This window comes from Anser brachyrhynchus, assembly GCF_964034855.1.
Source record: "Anser brachyrhynchus genome assembly, chromosome: 6".
Classification (NCBI taxonomy): domain Eukaryota; kingdom Metazoa; phylum Chordata; class Aves; order Anseriformes; family Anatidae; genus Anser; species Anser brachyrhynchus.
The window spans coordinates 20,002,656-20,025,275 of record NC_137700.1 but is presented as its reverse complement, the minus strand read 5'-3'; the positions used below and the strand labels follow the sequence as shown (position 1 = coordinate 20,025,275).

The following is a 22,620-nucleotide window of genomic DNA, read 5'->3' as shown; positions in this document are numbered from 1 at the left end:
CTTCCCTTTTTCCCCTCTCCTGCCCCCAAACAGGTAGCCTGTATCAGCAACAATTTTGAAGAAGAAACAAACGTTTGCATAACATAAGCAAAGGCACATAAATAATCAAGAACAGCTTCGAATGCCAAGAGAAAAAAACATACTGAAGAAGCCATTTCCACAAACAAAGCATAATATCCTTTTTACCTTCAGCAACTTCCAAAGGTCCTTGAGATTTGCGAAGCTCCTTCACTGTTTCTAAAAACTCTTTTCCTCCTGCCTTTTCCAAAGCCTTGCCTGCAAGGAAACAGAGCAAAATGCCTTGGCTTCAAGTTACCAGCAAAACAAAACAATTCTATGTGATTTGAAAGGACATTGTGCACATATTGTCATGTTTCCCTCTATCAGCAGCAGCTGATGTTTATGCTTGCCACTATCAGCCACAGATAAAGTTTACTTTTTATTGTTTTCACAAAAAACTTCTTTGTTATTACCGCACATTAACATAGCTATCTGTAAGAAAGCTGACTTCCTTTGGCTTATAGTTAAAAAAAGTGAAGAGGAGGATTTTCCAGACTCAGATTTTCAGTCTTCTAAATCAACTCAACATACAAACACTACTACTTTCCTGAAACAATTCCTGAAATAAACACAGCTGGGATGCCAGTGAAGTCCTCAATGACTGACTGTATACAAGGATCCAAAAAGCCTGCTAGTGGATTCAGTCCCTCTGTGCAACTGGCTACATATCTTTTTTACACCCCCCATGGCAATTCCCCTGTTTTACATCACAGTAATAATATTTCCTTATATCACAAGAGCAGTATGAGGCTTTGTACATGGGTATTTCTGAAGCATACAAAATTCCTGTAAGGAAAAGCATAACTGTAAGTGTTATTACTGTACATGATTTTCCTCACAGAATTTCCAAAAGCAAATGTAAAAAAGAAAATAACCCAATAAAGACTGGAATAATTATTATCTACACCTTTACTGCACATATGCAGCAACAGATAATCTGTGCTTTCATTGTTGTTAGTCATCATTAAAAAAAAAGATAAATTAGTGATTAGCATATTATATCTACTCAGTTCCAGCCCGATTTTCAGAAGTGTTCAGTGATATTATATGGCCTGGGGAAAATCCAGATGAAACTGGATGGAATCCCAGCAGGCAGCTAGGAGACCAGCTGCTGTTGCAACCTTAGATTTTTCTTTTTCCCCTGCACGTAGCAGGGCCTCACCTATCTCCTCCTTGAGGTCTATTTCAGCAGTTGTAGGGTGAACGATGCCTTCTACTTTCATGGAGCCAATATGGCTGATGTCACTCTGTGTCAGAGAAAGCTGCAAGGTAAGGATGAGAGAGTAAAAAGAATCAAATTAGTAATGTGTCTAAAAGTACTTTCATACAAAAAAAAAAGGGCTGGAAAAAAAAAAGCTGGATTCACAATTCACACAATTTTTATTGTGTTCAGTATGGTTGATTCTGATTTTTAACCTTTAATTAGTCTGTACACCGCTTGATGTCTCATGACGTGCCCATAGCTTGGAAGCGTGTTCCACAGGAAATTACTGCTATAAGATTCATTCATGTCCTAGCATCACACTTCGAAGGAAAAAATGGTCACTTTGGAAACCCTCTTGTTTAAAAGAGGAAAATACTAAAAATAAAAGGTTGTCCTCTATAGAAACTCTTGTCCCCTGTAAAATATTTGCAGGGGGAACTACTACTGAAGGGCTGGACCCTATCTTGATCCATACAGACTTCACCACCCATGTAATTAACTTCATTTCAGCTCCTGATGTAAATAAAACAAGGAATGTTTTACCCACCCATGCATCAGGACACAAGAACTGGCCAAAACTTGATGTCTTAAGGAGCCCAAAAAAGGCTGCTCCCCAAATCTCACAGCCTCATCACTTTGAGCAGCAACAGAGGACAGAAATCCTAGAAATTATTAAAAAGACTTTACAGTTGCTGAACATGTGCCCGACACACCTAATTTCTTACAAGTTACGCTACAGAATTTATGTCCTAATAAGAAAAATAAACACTGCCCATTTTAGAGAAGAAAGGGGGAATCTGCACGGGTTCTGGGGGAACTAAGGACAACACAGAACTCTGACAAAGGAGATACATGTTTCATCCACCTAGCAAGATTACTGCTTTTAGCGGTCTTCTGGATCTAGTATGCATCTGGCATAAACTAGACCACTGGTTTATTATGAGATGGGTTCGGGTAGACTGAATTTTTAAGCACTGCTTCATATAAAGGTACACCAGTGGAGGGGGGGGGAGGCTTACAGAAGCAATTTCAGGAAGAACGCTTTTTCCAGATGAACCTACTACTTGAAAAAAAATAAATAATAATAATAATAAATCTTTACTATTCTATATAAGGAAGGAAAGAATAGAACAGACAGTTGGCTGGACCCCACTGACATGGTTTATTCTGGTGGGACAGTTTTGCAATTCTGGCCAGGCAAGGTGTCACAGTCTGTGCAGAGATGGAGAAGCAGACTTGATCACTTTGAACAGTCAGAAAGGCACCCCATGGCCCACTTTCAGACCGAGTGCCCAGGTTTCTGGCACAAACCAGTATGTGGAACTTGATGAGCGATCCTCAGGCTTGGCCCAGAATTATAGTTTATTTTTTAATAAATGATAAATAGCCCAGAAGATTAAACCTGGTTTGTCAGTATGCTAGACACTCAGACAAATCCAAATGGAACAAAACTCTGCCATAGATTTAGCCAAGAAATCAGTCTCTAGAGAAGAGAGGCTGACTAGCATTATTCTTGGAAATCTTTTATCTGCAGACGTATTTTTGCGATCCTCTGCCCCACCTATGACTTGAGTGAGTTCTGGCCTTAAATTTGGGACCACTAAGGAAGAAGGCAGAGAAGATTTTTTTACGGGTATTAGATTTAAAGCATCCTTCTGTTTATGCTAGGCTTCTTTGCTATGATCCCAATCTGTTATATTATAAGTTGTATTACCTTCTGTCCTGGCACGAGGCTCTTGGAGGACAAGATAGTAAAACCATCCCCGGGTCCATCTTCAGATGTTGAATTTGAAGCTCCTTCTTTTTCGTTGTCCTTTTGTTTATTCTAATTTGGGGAAGAGGGGGGGAGAAACAAAAACTCTTGAATTCAAATTAACGCTTAATGTTATTCAGTAACAGATTTCATGAGTTAATACAAATTTCATCTTCTCAGAGCAATATATTACTCATAGCTTTTTACTCCCCAAAGATCAGGTAATAACAGAGGTCTTCACTGTCTATAAAATGCTAAAACATCAGTGGTTCATCTGAGGCTTTACATATGTTTGTAGACATTGAGTGACAGGGGCACACACCTCCACCTGTGGTTTTACTGACAATTAAGGTTGTATTTATGGGTGGGTGTGTGCTAGTGTGTTTGGTTTTGCTGCTAAGAGAACAGAGCTCACACTGAATCAAACAGTAACCCCGACAAATGCTCCAATCTGAAGGAAAAAACATCTGAAAGAAACCATAAGCCTCAGATAACGATTCATAAATCTCAATCCCTATTGACAAAAGGGAATCACACCTCCATACAAACAGATGGAACGACTAAATGAGATAACTACTAGGTGAAGGTTGAATGCAAAACCCCCTTTGTGAGACACATTCCTTCATGCAGCCTAGCTCCAGAAGGACGAAGCCTGCTGCTACCTGGGCTGCTGGAGCACACCTTCAACTAAATTTTGAGAGATGTGAGGATAAGTCAGGAAGCTAACTCTTAACAAGTCCAAACTTTGCATGTGCACAATTCAAAGTAAGGTGGTAGATGAATTCAGTACAGAGGCATCCTATTCTAATTAATACACAACTCTGCATACGCAACTCTTTTAAGAAGTTGTTTCTACACGTTCTCAACTACAGAGATGTATCAAAGCTTAGAGGTCTCCAGAAAGATGTGCTTAAAAAAAGAAGTTTAAAAAGTTTAGGTCAAAGTTTAAAATGATTTAATCCTAGCCTAATCAAAATTTAGCAATGTTTTAACATACAAGCTTTGGAATGACAAACAAAGAGCACTGATCTGGGTTACTGCTTTACCAAATTAAACCATTTTGGATGGTGACAGAGGACGGGCAACCATGAGGGAGGATGCAGTGGTCAAGTTCCGATTCACTTATTCTTCTCCTAACTCTTAAAAAAAGATTGGTAACAGCACAGCTAAGAATATATGAAACAAAATGCTTGTCAAAAATGACATGTATGTACCATGTCATGGCAAGTTCTCCAGACAGTGAAAAAATTTTAACAGCCTGTGAAAGGCTGATGGTGTGAGATGTCTCAAACAGAAAATGATTTTAAATGCTGCTCCCTGTATTTTAAAAGCTAGAGCTCACTGCAACACAGCTACTGCGGAGATAAAAATTTTACAGTTACCAAGAAGGTACTGCAGAGGGTGACATGGATACCTGAAAAGTTTCCCTTGAAGCTTTAAAGGTTTTTGTTATAGAAATTCATAATAAAAATACTGTGATAAGCATCTTCCCCTTTATTTCTAAGTTTAGAGAAATAAGTTCCTGATGTGTCTATTATCAACTCCTACCTCCTATTTCCAGTTGCAACAAACAATTAATGCAGAGGCACCAATTTATTCCTCCTGATCATCTCAGTTGGTTTTGATCCAAACCTTCTCTCACATATCCAGGATCACATATCTGCCTCATGCTTACCTTTTTGGGTGTCCGGGCTTTGTTAGACTTTGCCTTCTTCCCACTCTTTTTGCTCACCATGGATTTTCTTCCCTTCTTCTCAGGAGTAGGGGAAAGGATAGTCTCAGATTTGCCTTTGGCACCCCGTTTCTTGGCCAGGAGCTCTGGCTGAATTCTGGGCAGGACACCTCCACTTGCAATAGTCACACCTTTTAGCAACTGCAAGGAAAAGCACCGTAAAGGAGCTCGTTACAGATTCTCTAAGTCTGCACTCAAGCAATTTTTGCTGACTCCATAAACACACAAACACACAGCCCACACTTCCTAAAGCACTGTACCTTTTCTGTGTATCACAAGAAAGCCCAATTAGAGAAAAAACTGGCAAGTCCCAGCAAGGTCAATCAGCATACCCCAGAGAACTCTGTTACTCTACAGATCAGTCTCTTTTCTGTCTTTCAGTGCTGGTCTTTCAGCACACCTTGGTGACTCGCAAGCAGTGAGTGAGGGTAAGAGGATATAAGCACTTGCAGACTACTTTAAAAAAGTAAATAAAAATTGCACCACAGTGCTGCTGGAGGAGGGCTGTAGACCACTTTCACAGGAAAGCAGATGCAGTGGAAGTAAGCATAAGACCCAAGAACCTGCTTTGCAACAACAGGAACGAGCAGCAGTATTTACACAGAGGACAAAACCTGGCCGATCCTAACTGACAGCAGTAGATCTGTTCCACAGGCCAGTGACCAGTTTTATGGTGCAGGGAATGGGCTGGTAGTGTTCCAATTCTTTTCCTTCTCTCATCACCTCTGTTTTGAGTTTTCAGTTTCCTTAACAGAAAGCAGAGCTGGATGACTTCATGGGCACCACATTTTCATTATTTAAAGCAGACAAACTCGGTGCAGGAACCTTTCAAGGTGTGAGTGATGTCATCCATCTTTACACAAGGCCATCCAAGAAAAGGTCCTCTGATGCTGACTGATCCTTTCCAGCAGCCCTGAATGCTGCAATTCACAACTCATGCCATGACCTCTCTTCTCCCTCCACAAGTGATCGTCAGAGTCAAAACACACTGCAAAACCAGTCTGTGTGCTAACAAGACTCAGACATATGGAAGGAGAGGCAGTGCTGGATGCAGCTACAGCAGAGTGAGCCAGCTCCCCATCCAAGATGGGCCTCGCAGACAGTGTAATAGAAAACACACACACTTCTACAGCTTTTGGAAAAGGTCGTCTGTCTTGCATATTTTTATTAAGTATCAGATATCACCGAGTTAAAAATTAAGCATCAAGTTCTCCCACTTCAACACAACCCACAGGCTGTGGAAGCAACCAAATTTATATCCAAGTGATTTCAGATATAATATCACAGAACCCTTTTTTTTTGGCTCTTAATTTGGGTTGGCAACATCTTGTCATCTTCTACTTTAATAATTGTGTTTCATTCATGTGTCAGGCTAGTATTTCTAACTTTCTTGGTAGCAGCTTCATTCATGCTACAGCAGATAATACACACTGCAATGTAAAGAAGTACCTGATTCAGCTCCTCATCATTTGCTACTGCCAGAAGGATGTGCCTGGGGGCAATTCTTCCTTTCTTATTGTCTCTTGCTGCGTTTCCTGCTAGTTCTAGAATTTCAGCTGCAAAACACATTGAGATAAAAATGAGTAACAAAAATGTAACTTCTGTACACCCTGTATACTCATTTTACGTTCCCTTTTCCTATCTATTTACCTTTTCAGGGGTATTTTACTGATTTAAATGATCTTTGCTTTGGAAATGCAGAAACCAAATAACATTCAATATATTTTAAGATTACGTAACAGAATTTGTTCTTCCTAATTTCCTAAAGGACAGCTAGTAGAGAATATGCTAAGCTTGGTTCACATAACTTCTTTTATGATTCCCAAGTCAGAATTCTCTTTCAAAAAAGAACAAACACCCTATAAAAATGTACATCAGCAGTCCAGAATTTAGCAGTAACCCTGTAACAGAACAGCAAAGCATGCAATGAAACCCCAAACCTTGTTCAGAAAGTTGTGACAAAACAGCAAGGATTCTGAGGACCAGGTAAGACAAAGACTGAGGTGCATTTAAAGAAATACTTTGAAAGCCAACAAACTAGCCAGGCGATGCTGCAATTCGTTATTAAAGGGCATTGAAAATCTGTGAGAAGCTTCATTTCAGAACAAGATACATAAGGTTTGACTTAGATGCAAGCAGAGACAACACGAGAGCTTCAATGCATTATCTATTGGTAGAAAGTTCTCTAGGTCTCCTGGAACAGGCGGTCATTTCAAAAGTTTTTCTACTTTTGCAGTAACTTTTAGACAGTGACTGAAGTCGCTGAGGGTTTTCTAATTGGTATAGAGGAAACACAGACACATCTTTCTAAGCAAACTGTAGCAGTCAGCATAATTAACTTACACAGTTTAGGCTGTATTTATGACTTATTTCTCATGTAAGAACTCTACTGAAGCACCAAGAAGAAAGGAGAAGGGAATGTTTTGCTCCAAATAACCATCAAAAGTCATACTTGCACCTTATTTTGTTTAAAAAGGTATCAAGTGCCTCTGTCTTGTTTTTGTTTTTACATTTGTCAATAACAGGAGTAAGAAACTTACAGCCCACCAGCTTTCTGTTATGATATCTTACTCCCATTTCATCAATTATATAAAGAACTGTAACTATTACAGAAAGAACTTCCATGGAAAGTCTAGTGGGAATCTGCATAATGCTCTCTGGCTAAAATCCAAAGGATTTCAACAAGAGGTTTAGCTCTCAGTTCATGGGAAAAATACAAGCTTTCAATTTCGCTCTGTTAGAATAACAAAAGTGCATACTTGTCATCCAGCTTTCACTGCTAGAGCACGCATATTTAACTGAATGTTGGAGATTTGAGAGCCATTGTTTCAAGTTGTGTGCATGTTCACAGCAAATTGCTCAAGAAACAGTCATTCTCTGTTGAAAATTTTCACAACTATTCATGCAAAACTTGCAAGAAACATTATTAAAGTTACAAAGAGGAGCATTTAAATTTTAGGAGCTATCAGAACCATGGCTGTCATAACTAGGCCTCCAGCCTGAGGAAAAAGCAGCGAGCAGACAGTCAAAAACAGGATCAAGACAACACCACAGTGGGTCTACAATAAAAGCTGGGCCAGACCTCAGCTCTGGCATTTCCCAACTCCGAGGTGTCTGACCTAGACTTTAAAGGAGATGGAAAAGAGATCCTGCACTGTCCAGTGATGGTCACCCCCGTGGGGCTGCAGGGCTGGAGCCTGCAGATCCCTGACCTCTGTTGGTGGAGCTAACGCAGTAGCAGACAGCAGTAACAGATTGCCATCCTGTGTGCAGACCAGCAGAGAGCAAGAAAGAAGACCCATACTTCTCCATGGGGTTGTGCAGATTTATGCCGACAGCAGAGGGAAATTGCAGCAGGAATTAAAAAAACATACTTACCTGGACGGGAACTGAAGTTCTTTCAGATGTGCCAACAACAAGCACATCCTGCTAACCGTGTGCTCACCCCACTCCCCCAGGTTCTGGGTCCTTTGGCCAGCAGCATCCTGATGGTGCACTCAAATGTCCTCTGCCTAATGTTGAGAGCAAAAAACGCAGAACACTCAAACGCCAGGCACTTTTCATACACCACAGGACACCAGGAAGAAGGGAATCCAAGACAGAGATGATGTAGGGCAGACCGCAGACGATGCATATAAATAACTTACCAAAGGATGCCAATAATTTGCATAGGTACATAATTGCTTTACCTCCTTCTAATGATTGTCTATATGCATATTTTTCGAATGCTGGAGACTTCGGAACGAAGGCAGGGACTCAGTCTTAAGAACATAAAACGGCATTTGCAAAAAAGGAAAAAACAATCAAATCTGGAGGCTGCAGTTATCACATCCTCTGCTGATAAGAACAGATCCCTAAAGAAACTGGTTTATGTTTCCAGTAGAAACATCTCGACAGCTAAGGTCATTTAAACTCTAAGGAGACTGCAGTCTGAGAATATAACTCCTATAATGAAGCCCTTCACTGTAGCAAGCTCTATTGAAATCGGGCATCTGGATATTCTCAGACATAAGTTGGTATTATTTTATGTCCTCTCAACAGCAGACATCAAGAATTAAAGTGAATTCTGAAATAATTTGGCTCCCTCAAGATTCAAAATCCACACAAGAAGCCTCCACACTGGAAGCTTAACTTCAAATTCAGACATCTTCAGCACAGATGGCTAAAAGCAACCTAGCTCATTTGTACACTCCGCATTTCACCGTGGCCTCATAAAGGAATTGAACATAGGTAGCAGAACCATGTCCAGAACTGACCCGACTCTACACAGCACCTAGGTGATTAAGTTCATATGTAGGTGATCACATTATCAGTAATTAAAAAAATCAAGGCAAATCTCATCCTCTGCAACTACCTTTATAAAAAAAATGTGGAGTTTCTTGGACTTCAGGCTACAAGAGAGTAGAAGACTGGGCACTGGTGTTTGGATCTTGCAAAAGTTAAGTGATCCCAAAGAGAAGGTTTTAAGTCTTTTCAGTAGACCCTCTTAATCCTGTTTGATAAGTACTCAGGACCAGGGAAGAACCTAGCTGTCCTGCAACCAACACGAGCAGCCGCTAAGCTATGACCTGAACGGGATGCCATTGTCTCATCCTGTAACATACACGAGAAAGACAGGTTTCCTTAGCTGATGGATCAACAGATTTGGAATATGTGTGAACTAAAAGCATCACAGTCAGGCCAAAGTTATTTGGTCAGTTGAGCCCAGCCTGCTTTTGTGAAGCGCCCAGTTGGACCGATAAGGAAGACAACTGAGAACTACTGATCACAGAAGCAGACCAATTTCAGACAGGTTATCGGGTTTTCCACTTCCCCTTTAAGGTAAGCTCTGACAGTTCCTGTTATGCTACCACGTACAAATCTGCGCAGTAATACCTTTTGCTCTGACAAGATGCATCAGATGGAGTTTTTGGTCCTCCATTGGCAAGCGGAAAACCAACTGCTCAGTTTGTCTCTTGATGGCAGATGAGCACGCCAGACAGAAGAGCATGCCAGTCGGTGTCCTTTGAAGGAGGAAGCATTTGCTGGCGTTGTTTCTTCCCTAATTTAGAGAACGTGGCTTTCCACTGCCACCTCGATCAGTTCCTCTGACCAGCACATCGTTCACAACTCTTCTGCTTCCTAAGCAAGATGCATCTGTACTCTTTGCCTATGTTTTGGAAGGTGCTTTACGGCACACATTGTGCCGATATTTGACTCGGACGATGACAGCTGCAGTCAGCCCCGCACACACTCACAGCACAGTCTGGCACGCGCGTGTTGCAAAGTCCAGAAATCGAGAACCGAGGCCATTTTTTCATGATTTTTTTGAATCTGAAGCCAGTGGAGCCCAACACTGTTCCAGTAAACATAAGCTTCTGGATAGGAATTAAGTAGCAGTTTTGCAATATGACTTGCAAGCCTAAGATACGAAACAGGATAGAGAGATTATAAAAACATAAAAAATAAAAAGCTTTAGATCCCTGATAAGATCTTCCTCATATTAGCTAACCAGTCGAGGTTAAAAAATACCTCTTCTCAAGATACACTGCAGTGATTGCTGGCATTTTTACAATGGAGTTGATAAGCCAAAGCTCAGATTCAGTGTTGACAATGGCAGTGGGCTGCAGCCACAATCCATCTCGCAAACAAAGGGAAAAAAGGGGATCTAGTGGCTTGCAACACAGAGAATGCCTACGAAAGCCAAAAGGCAGACTGAACCACGTGGTGGCTGGGCATAAGGACGCTCAAGGTGTACACGCACCACCTGGACGATGCTAGTCAAGAGGCTCAGTGCTTCACGGTAACACAATACAGGCCACTGACAGATCACATACATGGCCGATCACTCACAGGAGAGTCCATCCTACGCCCTGGATAGACGTCAGGCAGCTCTGGTCCAATCTGACACCTCCTGCCTCGCCCACCCCACCCATTTCCCAGTTGTGACTTGCTTTCCCAGCTCCACAGCCCATTCCCCTTTCCTAGGCAGCCTACACCTGAGACTTCCACCTCAGTTTCCTTCCCTGGACATCTCTGCCTTCTGTCCACTCCTCTCAGACTCGACCCTCCTTTCTAGATTCTTCACCAGCAGCACCTCCCTCCATCTGATCCATGCCCTATGCCCTATTTTTGCAACTTTCTCTTCAGCTTTGTGTGTATCATTTTGGATACCCTCCGCCATTTACTTTCCATTTGGCCCTCAGTTTAACTTCCCCACCAGCCAGAGCCATACTCAGCTGTCTCTAACATCAGCATTCTTCTCCCACAACCATCAGCTCCTCAAAATGTTACTAACTGTTCCTCCTTCCCTGAACAATCTGGAACCTGTTCCCTGACCCCAGTCTCCCTTACCTGGGATGTTTATCCACTTAATTCCAGCCCTTCCCAGTTCACAGCCAGTAAGCAGGATTAGCCTCTCCTACTCCCACCCAGGGCCTCTCTGTCTCCATCTCCAGTCCCAGACCTCTTGCCACCCACCTCTGCGCAGCTTTTGTCAGCTCTGGGCTGCCTGGTACCACTGAGACCACAGAAAGCATGCTCCCTGCTCTCAGTGCTGTGACCAGGGGCAGCCAGGGACAGCAGTGAGAGGGGAAATTCCTTCTGAGCACCTGTAGCCATGGGCTGAAGCATGCTCAGTCACTGTGTGGGGCGGCCCACGCGCGGTCCTGTCTCACGTCAGAGCTGGGAGAGGTTGAGGCATGCTCCGTCACTCTGCGGGGACGACGCACTGGCAGTCTGGGCAGCACTAGGAGCTGAGAAGGTCCTCACTGAGCTTGCTCCAGCCTAAGTCTTCGGAGATTTTAGCTGTTAAAATCAAAGAAGTTGCTGCTGAGCGTGAGCAATCTGTGATTTTTCAAAGTTACAGCTTGGCCAAACAGAACAAATTTCCTTGGGATGGCAGACACCACCCTTCCCCTTTCATAAAGGAAAAAAGCCTCTGCTTAAAAGCAGAAAATAAAAAAATTAGGGGAAAAGTTATCATGAATGCTTTAACATGGCAAAAGAAAACTGTTCAGCCCATTTCGGTGAAAGGGTTGAAGAACCATACCAGAGTTCCCCACCCTTTACTCACACTCCCCCAGATTTAGCCTGAAGCAGTTCCCCTGTGTGCAGGCTTTCAGCCCAAGTAGTCACCATTTGATGACAAAAACATCACCAAACAAATTTAAAACAGGAAGCATCAGATAATGTTAAGAAATGCTACCAGTTTGATATAAAATACCCTGTCTGACAACAACCTCGGAAAACCACATTTTGTTTCTAAAGGCATCCCAAAAATAAATATTATATATTAATGCATACACATTGGGAATAGCTAGATCAGCAGGATCAGACACTGTAATGCTGCTTTTTAATCAAGCTATCCATCTTTGTAATCTTTTCAAACAAAACTCTGGACAGAGCACAGAAACTTTGGTTTGGAAATCCACAAACAATAGGTGTTTGCTCAGAAATATTGCTCTGCTCTCACAATATATACAGGGTTGGGCAAGGGTTCTCTCTGCTGAACCAAGCAGCTTAAAATAACATTCCCTTACAATTTATGTGGGCCCCCAGCCTACATATCTAGCAGTTCTCTTGCTTGGCTGACTATACATTCTTTTTTTTTTCCTAAAACACAGTGTAGGCCTGCATATAATCTGTCCTTACCATATTAATCATTTAAATTTAACTGCATTTACTAGCCAGAAGCAGAACCAGAACCAAGGTATATTGTTCTAGTTCAAACAGGCAAACAGTGCTGTGCTGTAGGTTCTGAAAGGCTTACCATAACTTAGTCTGCGCTATGGAAGTGCTGCATGCAACAGACACTAATTTGGCAATTTGTTCATACACCTCGTAATAACTGTGACAGCTCAGAGAACAAGCTTCTCCAGATGTTTATTCTAGGAAACTCCTCTGAAGGCTGCGGGCCTGTGGACTGGGAATAGAAAAAAAGTGTTTCTCCCAAGACTGAAGGTCAGCAGTCACTAAGGAACATGTTATTCAATAACAAAAGTTAGGGCAATTTCCAAAATTCATGTAATACTGTGCTCTTCTTGTCACACCCAGACAACCTATGGCTGTAGGTGACTTCTAAGCAATTCATGATCAATGGTATCGAAAAGCAAACACACCTTGCTAGAGAAATCAATATTTACGGCAATCCTAAAGGTCTCAACTCCCACTAGAAAACATACAGGGGCCCAGCAATAAAAACAAGGTTGAAAAGCAGTGTGGGCAGAGCAGGAGAGCTGTAAGAGCTATGAATCCTCTGCCTCCACATTTCCCCCAACTCTGAAGCATCTCTGCTGAGTAGCACTCTTTGTCTTTAAGGAAGCTCCACAAGCCACGGATTTCCCTGGAACAGCACAACTGCACCAGCTCCACTGAGGGAGAGACTTCTGCACTTATAAGAGTTCGTTTTTAACGTCTGAAACTGGATCATGCAAATATGAGCATACTTATGTTCTTAATGAAGCAAAAGGGCTCCTCCAAACTCACTTTCAGAACTTATCCTTCTCTATGATGAAATAAGACTGAAAAATACAAACGTGTTAGCTCTTACGCAGCATTAAAAAAAAGAAAGTGGGGGATATGCTCACCATCTTGGATTTTGTTCTGCTTTTCAGTGGCGCTTTAGTTTAAAACCAGCTCTGTACTTAACTCTTGAAGGAGCTGGAGGTAAACATAAATGCAAGCTTAAAAGTTTTGTTCACATTTTTTCCACAAAAGCAACATTTTATTTTGGTCCTGCAATTAACCAGCACAAACGCAGAAGTTTCTGTAACATGCTATCAGGCATCATCAGAAATGTAACGTGAAGTTATCACTGCTTCAGATTTTCTCCACACCTTTAAAGGGAAATAGTGCTTTTAATGACTTTATGAGAGAACAGGTTTTGGTGTGTAAAAAGACAGCAGTGTTTACATAAAGACTGGAGTACTGTTATATGGACAACCAGGCTCCACGCATGCTTCTTCTTTGCCACTTTGGTAATAAACTACACTCCTGAAACATTAACCCTCTCGACTACTTCCAGGCTTGTAACTCCTCACAGATTCTTTAATGCACCTCAGTCTTGATCTGTAACACTTCAGTAACTTGAACTAGAATCCTCTCTCTGCCAGGCGGTGTAACAATCCGGCAAGGTGCTGTTTTCCCACACTTAAACACGAATCCAGGCAGATACGTTCATAGGATGGTCCAAAATACCACAGTGTATTACAACACACCACAGAATATTACAGTATATGTCATCACAGTGACACCTGCCCCTTTCTCTGAAGTCACTTTCATAAAGCAAAGGAAAACCTCAGGTGTGTAGGAAGATTTAAATCCTGACACAGTTTCTTTATACATCCAAGCAAGCCAGACAATTTTTAAATACAAATGCACCACCTCCATGTCTCATAACACTTTGACACTGCTCCACGAGGAAAAATACAGCCAACAAAACAGAGTTTGTTCACTTCAAACACACTACAGATGTACGAAGTGAGGGTTTTTTTTCCCCTCTCTACTGTTATTCATATCCAACTGTATCAAACCTATCAGTTTTCTCTCAAACTACCTATTGTAGAGCAGCAATAAAGAACAAGCAGCCCAACTAGTGATCAAGCACAGTGCCTCTAAAGGAGAAAATTTCCATCCTCAGCCTCTTCAAGAAGCAAATTAATCTCCTTGAGCATTTTAAGCGAATTTATACATATCCTGCCCTTTCAGAGCCAGATTTTCAGAGTGCTGAACACGTTCATATCTCACCACACAGGTACCCCAGGCTGCCGTGCACAATCAGCACCTGATGGTCTGATCAGGATCGGGTTCTTGGTTTACCTGCTAGATACTCTATGACAGCTGCCATGTAAACTGGTGCTCCAACACCTATCCGGTACTTGTATGTTCCTTTCTTTAAGTAGCGCATCATCCTCCCCACAGGGAAAATAACGCCTGCCCTGCTGGAGCGTGACAGTTTGGACATTTTCTTCTTCCCACTGCGGCCCGACATCTTGCAGCTTTGTGCTTTTTAACTTGCTCGTGATTCTTATTCCTTTACTCCAAACCAAAAGCTGTAAGAGAGAAGAAATAGAATTGGTGTTCGGGATGTGAGAAACATCTTTATACATCATTGTCTTGTTCTTCCAGAAGAAAAGAAAAAAAAAAACACAAGTCCAGTCTCAATATGTGATAAAGTTGAGGCATTATCTATATTCAGACAACTGGAACAGGTGCTATAGCTTTGTTTTGTTTGTTTGTTTTTGACTACTGCACTGCCAGTATAGCAATATCACAGAAATACTGTTTGGAGAATTAAAAAAATATTAAAAATCCAGCGTACATTAAATGAATGTTTTTTTTTTTTTTTAAAAAAAAACACAACCAGAAACAACTCTCAGAAAGGCAGACAGCCACAGCATGGCAAGTTTCAATGCTGATTTTAAAGTTCAGCAAGTTACAAACAGCTGAGAACTGGGGCAATGGATAGCATTAAGCAACCTGAAAAGCAGATGTCGATGCCACCTTTGCCTGTAACTAGAGGAAGTTGTGCTGCTCGCACAGCAGAAGACAAAGCCTACTCACAAATATAGCTTCCTCAGGGGTCTTTTATACAGAAAATCTAGCATGTCGGGCTGAAGAGAAGCAGGGAAACAGCCATGCTTCAGGCACCTCCCCTCGCACCGCTTGGCCTCAGGAACAGAGCCCCAAGGGGCAGCTCACAGACCTCACTGCTTTAATAATTCTCTCCGGATCACCTCCACAGCATCTAGAGATGGCTGCAGAAGCCTTCCTCCTTGGATCTAAAGGATTAAAGAATTCTCTTTAATCTCTCATCTCAGAAGGACTGGCTACCATTTTCTTCTGTCCATCCAGCTTTCTCGGGATGGGCTTTTTCTGCATTGAGAGCCGATCTTGGTACACAAAGAGTAGCTCAAGATGCTCTCTCCTCTGAAGCCAGTGAGGAAAGTGACTGCCACAGATGGCATTTCTGTTAACGAAGGCACAGCTACTTAATTCCCGGCATTCACTTGCCTCGGTGGAGCGAGGAAACAAAAGGCAGGAGATAATCTAAAAAGTATTGACAACTTTACGTGATGGCGTAAAATTTTTTTAAAATCACAATCTGCATTTTAAATAGACATCTGAAAGAAGTCCTTTGGCAGCACTGCAGGCCCTTGGGAACATCAACATTCATTCGAGGAGGGCACAAAGCTGCATTTCGTTTGCGATCCTCCAAAGAGGGTCACCTGTCCCCAGCACAGCCAGGCATTCACAGAAAATGGCTCATCCCTAACAGCCTAATTCCAGGGTGGGTTTCTACAACAATCTAACCTGAACACTTATGTCAAGGAAATAAAACCACTTCAAGGCCTGCAGGAATCTACAAAACCCTGCTGTCTCCTCGTCTATCAGCCAGATCATTTTTCTTAGTGCCTGCGATACATTCTGTGGGCATAGTAGCAGAAGTTGGGAAAGATTAAACCAGTAAACCTATCAGATGTAGGGACATCAAAATTTATGCTGCTTGTCATCCTGTCCTGAGTTCCACAAAAACCACCAGGCCGGAGTAACAAGTGGTAGTAAAAAGCTCATAAACTGCTGCTTATCAGCAGAGATTGGACAGCAAGGGCCACTTCAAACACACCCAAGTGAACCAAAATTTCCATGTAATGGGAATAAAGTGCATTTATGCAGGAGGAATCAGTTGTGTATGACCGAACAACTGATGTGGAAAGGCAAGCTTTGTGCTGAGGCCTCTGTGCTTCAGATACGGCACCAAAAGGGGAATCCTCGGGAGTGTGATGAGGTTGGCCAGAGGCCTGACAGAAAATCTGAACAGAAAGATGAAATAAGACATAATAACGGTCTTTTGAGACACAAATGACTGCTTCAAAGGTGGAAAAGATGGGAAAAGCTCTGTGACAGGATCACTGAAAGGCGGCAGCACCTCTTCCTCAGCACAGCTTCAGAGAGGCGAGAAATCTGCAACAAGTCACCAAGGTACCGTCGGACCTGCCTTCGGACAGGAGGCTGGACAAGTTCATCTCTTGAGGTCCCTTCACCCTGCCCCAATTGACAAAATTTGCTACTTCTGACAAACCCTGCATAACCTTCCAATTTTATATTGTGCTACTGATTAACCTTCATAAAGCATCCTTTTCAGTTTGTGGTAACTGACACTGAAATTAACAAGCAAACGCAGGCTGGGATCTAGGTTTCTAGCCAGGAGAAGAGCAAACTTGTGGATCAGCCTTCTGAGTAACACAAGCAACAGTATCTCATTTTAAGATGAAACTTAATAAATGTGTGGAATAGCCTATGATCTGGTTCCTGCAACGCCAGGATAGTTTCATCACCCTGCAATTCAGTTCTGCACTGAGATCCTTACAGAGAGCCAGACTGAAGGAGCACACTACAAAGAATCATGAATCTAAATCATATCAAGCTAGCCTCTCATATATTTGCTGTAGTACCAAATCCCAGTTGCTTATAAATCAATGGGAAAAAAAAAAAAAAGCAAACATCATGAGGTTTACATCCACGGAAAACACAGTGGTTGTACTTGATCTCCGTGATAGAAAATCAAAACATGTTTGCATAACTAAGCACACTGCTCCAGGGCACACCGTTACATTATATACACTTGTGTGTATAATTAAACACACTTCTGGCTCATTTCTTTGTTGCCTCATTGAACTTTCCACCTTTGTCTCTAGGCCTTTATTCTCTCCTTATCTCCCTCAGCCTCCGCTATTCTCAGCCATTTTTGCCCCCTGCTGCCAAAGCACCCTTTGGATTCCCAAACATTTTTCCAAATGCACTGCAGGTATCAGTTCAGGTTACGTTTGCAGAATTTTGCTTAAGCCCCAAAACAGCAGAAGTTTCAAAACTCTGCTATCATTCTTCCCCTCTTCTTTGCAATGTACATGGCCCAGGGTACACATGAAACATCTTGAAGCTTTGTTCTTTTCTTGTATCCTACAGAAGATGATTTCTGGTAGAAAATACCAAGCTATGGCATAATCAAATCTGCTAGAATACAATTAATGTGAACTTGAAAAAAGAAACAGGATACACAACGGCAGTCAGCTACCTATGCCTATCTTAGAGAGTAGATGCTAAGGCAACACTTCACAGGCTCAGATGAACATCAGTCCTCACTATCTTGTATAGAAGAGCTACATCTTGTCCACAGCAAAGTCCCAGGGGCCAGGATCATTTCTCCCCCTGGCAGGGACCTGCTTTACCCAGGAGGATGGGCATCAACTCACACCTGACACCACTTACACGATGCACCCACCTGGACTGCTCCAAAGCTGCCAACAGCAGAAGAGCTATGAGTGGCAGCTATAACACTGTTGTTCCTCATTTTTGTCTACAGGTGATGCTGCTAAACGTCACGAGCTTATCAGTCGAAAAGCACCCAAGTCTACCCACATTAATTATTGCCAACTGATAAAATGACTCTGGGTTTGCCCTAACAAACTACAGTCCCCATTAGAAAAACACTGCCATGGCATGTACATGAAGTCCATCCTCACTGAGTTGGAAAAGCTGCATCTATATCTGGCTACCGTGACATCATGAGGCTTGGGCAATTTAAAGCAATTAGTGCTTCCAATCCCCTAATTGGTCACGGCACACTCCTACTCTTCACAGCTCCACCACCCCTGTGTTGCTATGGGGGATTTAATAGCTACCAGATCTCCTGGAGCTCTCTACAATATGATGAAAATAAGGTAGACTGTTGCAAGCTGGGCCTTACTCTGGGAATTGCCTCTTCCCAAGAGCCCAAGGCAACCAACGATAATTTCCTTTTGCCCGCTGGAAGCTGGGCTCTCCCTATTCCCAGGTGGATCTGCTTTGGCCACTTGGAGGTTCTGCCACTGCCCACACTACCACCCCATCACAGTTACCTGCAGAGAGCAAGCACTGCTCCACAAGGACACCCAAACACCAGACTGCCCCATGATTTGCATCCCACATATCGAGGTTTACCAAAACAACCTTAAAACCACTTTCCAGCCCTTCCTACATCAATGCTCAGAAGTACAAAACCACGTAGTGACATTTAGGTAGTTAAGAACTCAAATACTTTTTAAAATAAGACTAACACACAGACCCAAAACCAGATTGTAATGTGCAAGTGAGCCTGAAGTGGAAAAGCTGGCCAGGAAGCAAGTTCAGAGATTAACAGGTCAAGATCTGGCAAGAAAGCATGGGTGCCCTCCAGGTAGTTCAGTGCACTACCAACTGCCTACAACACATCAACAGATTTTTCTTTTTTCCTAAACAGAGTTGTTAGATGAAACAAACACAGATTTTTAACAGTCGATCAAAAAGTATCTAGCTCAGAATTTGCTTCTTCGAGCCCAAAGTAGAAGCTGTTTCTTGTACGTGATATTAGCAGCCTGACAGAGGGACAGAAGAGAAGGTGCTCTCCCGTTCACCAAGTCCCTTCTTGCACCAATCCAGACAAGCTCCCCAGACTGACCAACAGAAACTACCTATTTTTTTCTCTCAGAAAGAAAAGTCACGGGAAACAAAGAAAAGAAAGCTTAGCTTGTGTAATGCAGCACGAAAACTATTGCAACACGGGTGGAGATAAGCAAACTCCAGCTGTTCCTCTTCACATCCCCGACCAAACGCAAGACAGAGGCAAGGCAGGATAACACCTACACCAGGTATGAAACACACACCAGCGACTATCACTAAGTATTTGAGAAATAATCAGGCAAATCCCTGGTCAGATTAAACCAGGCGCTATATAAACAGTGTATATGTAGCCAGCAGGCTATATATACAGTTTTCCTGCTGGATTTTCCAGGTGGCTGAGACATCCCTGCAGCAAAATGTGCCAAGCGGCACTTGGGCAGGGTTGGGAGCAGGATTTGGGGCAGGGTTTAGGGTTGGAAGTTTTGGCAGCAGGCGTTCAGCAGGGAGCTGGACCCCGGGCTGTGGGACTTACACCACAGCCCTTCAGCTTTGACCTGGGACTGCTGTTACTGAACCGTTCCATTGGTACTGAGCAGTGTTTTGGGGTGTGTGCATGTGCTGTGCGCTTGTGCTGGGCACCCACGGACCTTGCCTTCCATATATTATAACTTTTATTCGGTAAATTATAGATGAAATGTGGGGGGGGACCCGGGGCCCCTCAGGCGAGGCGCCAGCATCCGTTGGCGGCGGGGCCGGGCGGCACGCGCAACGCCGCGCCGTTGCCATGGCCACGCCCGCCCCGCCCATCCCCCTCCCTCTCCCCACGGGCGCTGAGGCGAGGCGGCTGCCGATTGGCTGCGAGCCGGCGAGCGGCGGGAAGGGAAGGGGAGCGGCGGGGGCGGGGCGGCGCGAGCGCGCGCTCCGCGCAGGCGCCCTGCAGCGCGGCGGCGGCGAGCGGCGAAGAGAGGAGCCGGGGGGGGGGGCGGGGGGGCGGAGTGGCCGTTGGCTTTCCCGCGCAAAACCCCCCCCCCGCCCCTCCCCCCCTCCAGTCAGCGGCCGGAGCCTCCGTGAGGGGGCGGCGGCGGGGCCGGCGGCGCGGCTCGCGCCCCCCTCACACCCCCGTAAGCCCCCCTCAGACGCCCTCAGGCCCCCCCTCAGACCCCCTTAAACCCCTTCAGCCCCCCCCAAATCCCCTCAGCCCCTTCCCTCAGCCCCCCCCCCCCCCATCCCCTCACGGCGGCTGAGGGGAGCGGCCGCCCCGCAGCCCCCCCCCCGCCGCCCGCTCCTCACCTGCCGGTGCCCGCCGCCGCCGCCTCCTCGCCGCCCCCGTCCTCCTCCAGGCCCCTTTCCCCCCTCTCTCTCCTCGCCGCCGCCGCTCGCCCTCGCCTCCCCCCCGGCCCGCTCGCCCCGCCTCAGCCGCCGGCTCCCGTCTCGTACGTGTGGAGGGCGATGGCGGCGGCTGCTCCCGAGGGGGGCGGCAGGGCTTTCCTCCCGCTCCGCATACCGCCTCTAGGAGGAGTCACCGCAGCCCCGGCCTGCAACAAACCCCCTGCGGCTGCCGCCCTCCTTGCCCGGGGGGGAAGGGGCCGGCAGCGGAGCGGAGCCCCCGGCCGAGCCCCCCCCGAGGAAGGTGAGCCCGGTGCCGGTGTGCCCGGCGAAACAAAGAGGGAGGACGGCTCTTTGTGTCTTGCGGCCTCCCAGCCTCATCCCCGGCCGCCCCTGCGCTTTGTAGCCCGGCCACGAGGGCTGCGAAGTTGCTTGCCACAGGGAAGGTCGCGTTCTTCGCCCCCGACACGGAGCCGAGACCTGCAGGACCCGCGATGGCGTTACGAGGCTGTTGGCACCTCTGTTGGCAGCGCCACAGGCACGATGGCACGGCGATGCCGACGGGAGCTGCACCTCCAAAGCTGATCTCAGGCACGTTTAAACATAAAACTGAGTTTATCTCACCGTTCACACACAAACGCCTCGCATCGCTGCGCTGGTTTCCCTCGTTTGGAGGCTGTTGTGAGGCAGTAGGGACGCGGCGTTAACCCAGATGACTCCCACTCGCACACAACGTTGTTCTAGGAGGGTGGCTGGGAACAACAGAGCAGGATGATAAAGAGGCATCCATGCTTTCAGCGTGCCCTTTGTTGCTGTAAAAACCACAAAGGTTCACCGGCTTCCTGGAGTTTGTTTCTGGCCCTGCCAAAAAGAAACTTTTGTGCCCGCATAGAGTTGCATTCGGTAGGGAAAAAAAATGTTGAAGTATTCCTTCAGATTATATTCATTGTGGACCACACCATCTCCCAAAGAAAAAGGGCGTGAGTGGCGGCAACCTAGGGTTTTCTCTGTGAGCACAGGCACTAACAACAGCTGTATTTTGACATGCTTTAAAATGGAAATAAAGACACTCCTTGTCTTTTTCAGCAAGTTGCCCAACAAGATCCACATATCCGCAGTTTAATGCTTTGGAGCCTTCTCTTCCCCCTCCTTTGGCCCAGAATTTTTCCGATGTGTTATGAGGAGAGATTCCTCATCGCAGCCTTACCTCTAAGGGCTTTTCTTTCTTCTTTGTGGCAATCTGCCTTTACAAAACTTCCAGGAAATAACTACTTGAGATGTGAACCCCTGTGCCAGATTTAGATGAAACTGGCCACAGATTTACTGGATAAGTGTACGGGGGATGCACAGACCTGCAATGAGATAGCAGAAGTTCGTTTTTGTAAACGAGGTCAAAATGCTTTGAAACCCCAAGATAAAAACCTTGCATGTGAATTATTTTACACGAAAGGGGAAGTCTTCATTGGATCTTGTCTGTTAATACTTTGAACATAGCAAAGGGAAAGATACCTATAGAGTTGTAAGTGTATTGGAACAGATTTGGGGGAGGGTGGGGGGAACGGAAGATTTTCAACTACAAAGCATAAAAACAAAAGAATTTAAAACCCATGTGAAGAAGGAGGAAGAACATTTGTGTTTTGCTATTTCAAGATAGGAATAATTGCATCCAATAATACTTGCAACCATGCATGTGGCACATAGCTTTGTTATTAAAAATAATTTGAGATGAGACAAAATAAGCATCACATATTTTTGAAAACATTCCCAGTTTGTTGCAGATTAACAAATAGTTGCTGTGTGATAACAACACAAAAGCGTAGGAGGTCTACAAAGAAAAAAACATTTATGCCTTCTGCGTGAGGCAAACTTTCAACATTTGGACAATTCATTCTATTTACAAAAAAGCAAAACAAAACACCACAACTTTTTCTGTTTATACACAGCCTTCTCATTACCTGCAGTCATATTTTCAGGTCCACCACATGGGTATGTGCCTTTCTGATGGCTCCGAGGAAATAAAATGTTGTCAAGGTGTGGCTCCTTCACATTTGCCTTTCATAGTAGAATGTGGCCATCAAATGCCAGTCCTAGAAGAGGCATAGCTCCTCTGGGTGCGCGGGGCTGCGGCCTCCTCATACAGCTTTTGTG

General features: G+C 44.4%; 1 protein-coding gene and 1 long non-coding RNA gene across 8 annotated transcripts in view; one reads left to right on the top strand and one right to left on the bottom strand.

Moving 5' to 3' along the window:
- MACROH2A2 (macroH2A.2 histone) overlaps positions 1 to 21,923 on the bottom strand; it is a 27,546-nt gene extending 5,623 nt beyond the window's left edge. The window contains exons 1-9 of one of the 7 annotated variants that reach the window (XM_080597343.1): positions 14,548 to 14,671; positions 13,317 to 13,389; positions 12,500 to 12,652; positions 11,340 to 11,535; positions 6,199 to 6,305; positions 4,693 to 4,890; positions 2,979 to 3,089; positions 1,223 to 1,322; positions 187 to 276 (exon numbers count right to left, since the gene is read on the bottom strand). In XM_080597343.1, the coding sequence (XP_080453469.1) occupies positions 187 to 276; positions 1,223 to 1,322; positions 2,979 to 3,089; positions 4,693 to 4,890; positions 6,199 to 6,305; positions 11,340 to 11,361 (628 nt within the window). In that variant the 5' untranslated portion in view covers positions 11,362 to 11,535; positions 12,500 to 12,652; positions 13,317 to 13,389; positions 14,548 to 14,671. Of the gene's footprint in view, positions 1 to 186; positions 277 to 1,222; positions 1,323 to 2,978; positions 3,090 to 4,692; positions 4,891 to 6,198; positions 6,306 to 11,339; positions 11,536 to 12,499; positions 12,653 to 13,316; positions 13,390 to 14,547; positions 14,781 to 20,436; positions 20,724 to 21,096 lie in introns of those variants that run through there. The other 6 variants (XM_080597342.1, XM_080597345.1, XM_080597341.1 and 3 more) reach the window with 6 other exon arrangements.
- Positions 20,650 to 22,620, top strand: part of LOC308197221 — a 27,636-nt gene continuing 25,665 nt past the window's right edge. The window contains exon 1 of the long non-coding RNA XR_013952686.1: positions 20,650 to 20,776. This is a non-coding gene — a long non-coding RNA (uncharacterized lncRNA). The remainder of the gene's footprint in view (positions 20,777 to 22,620) is intronic.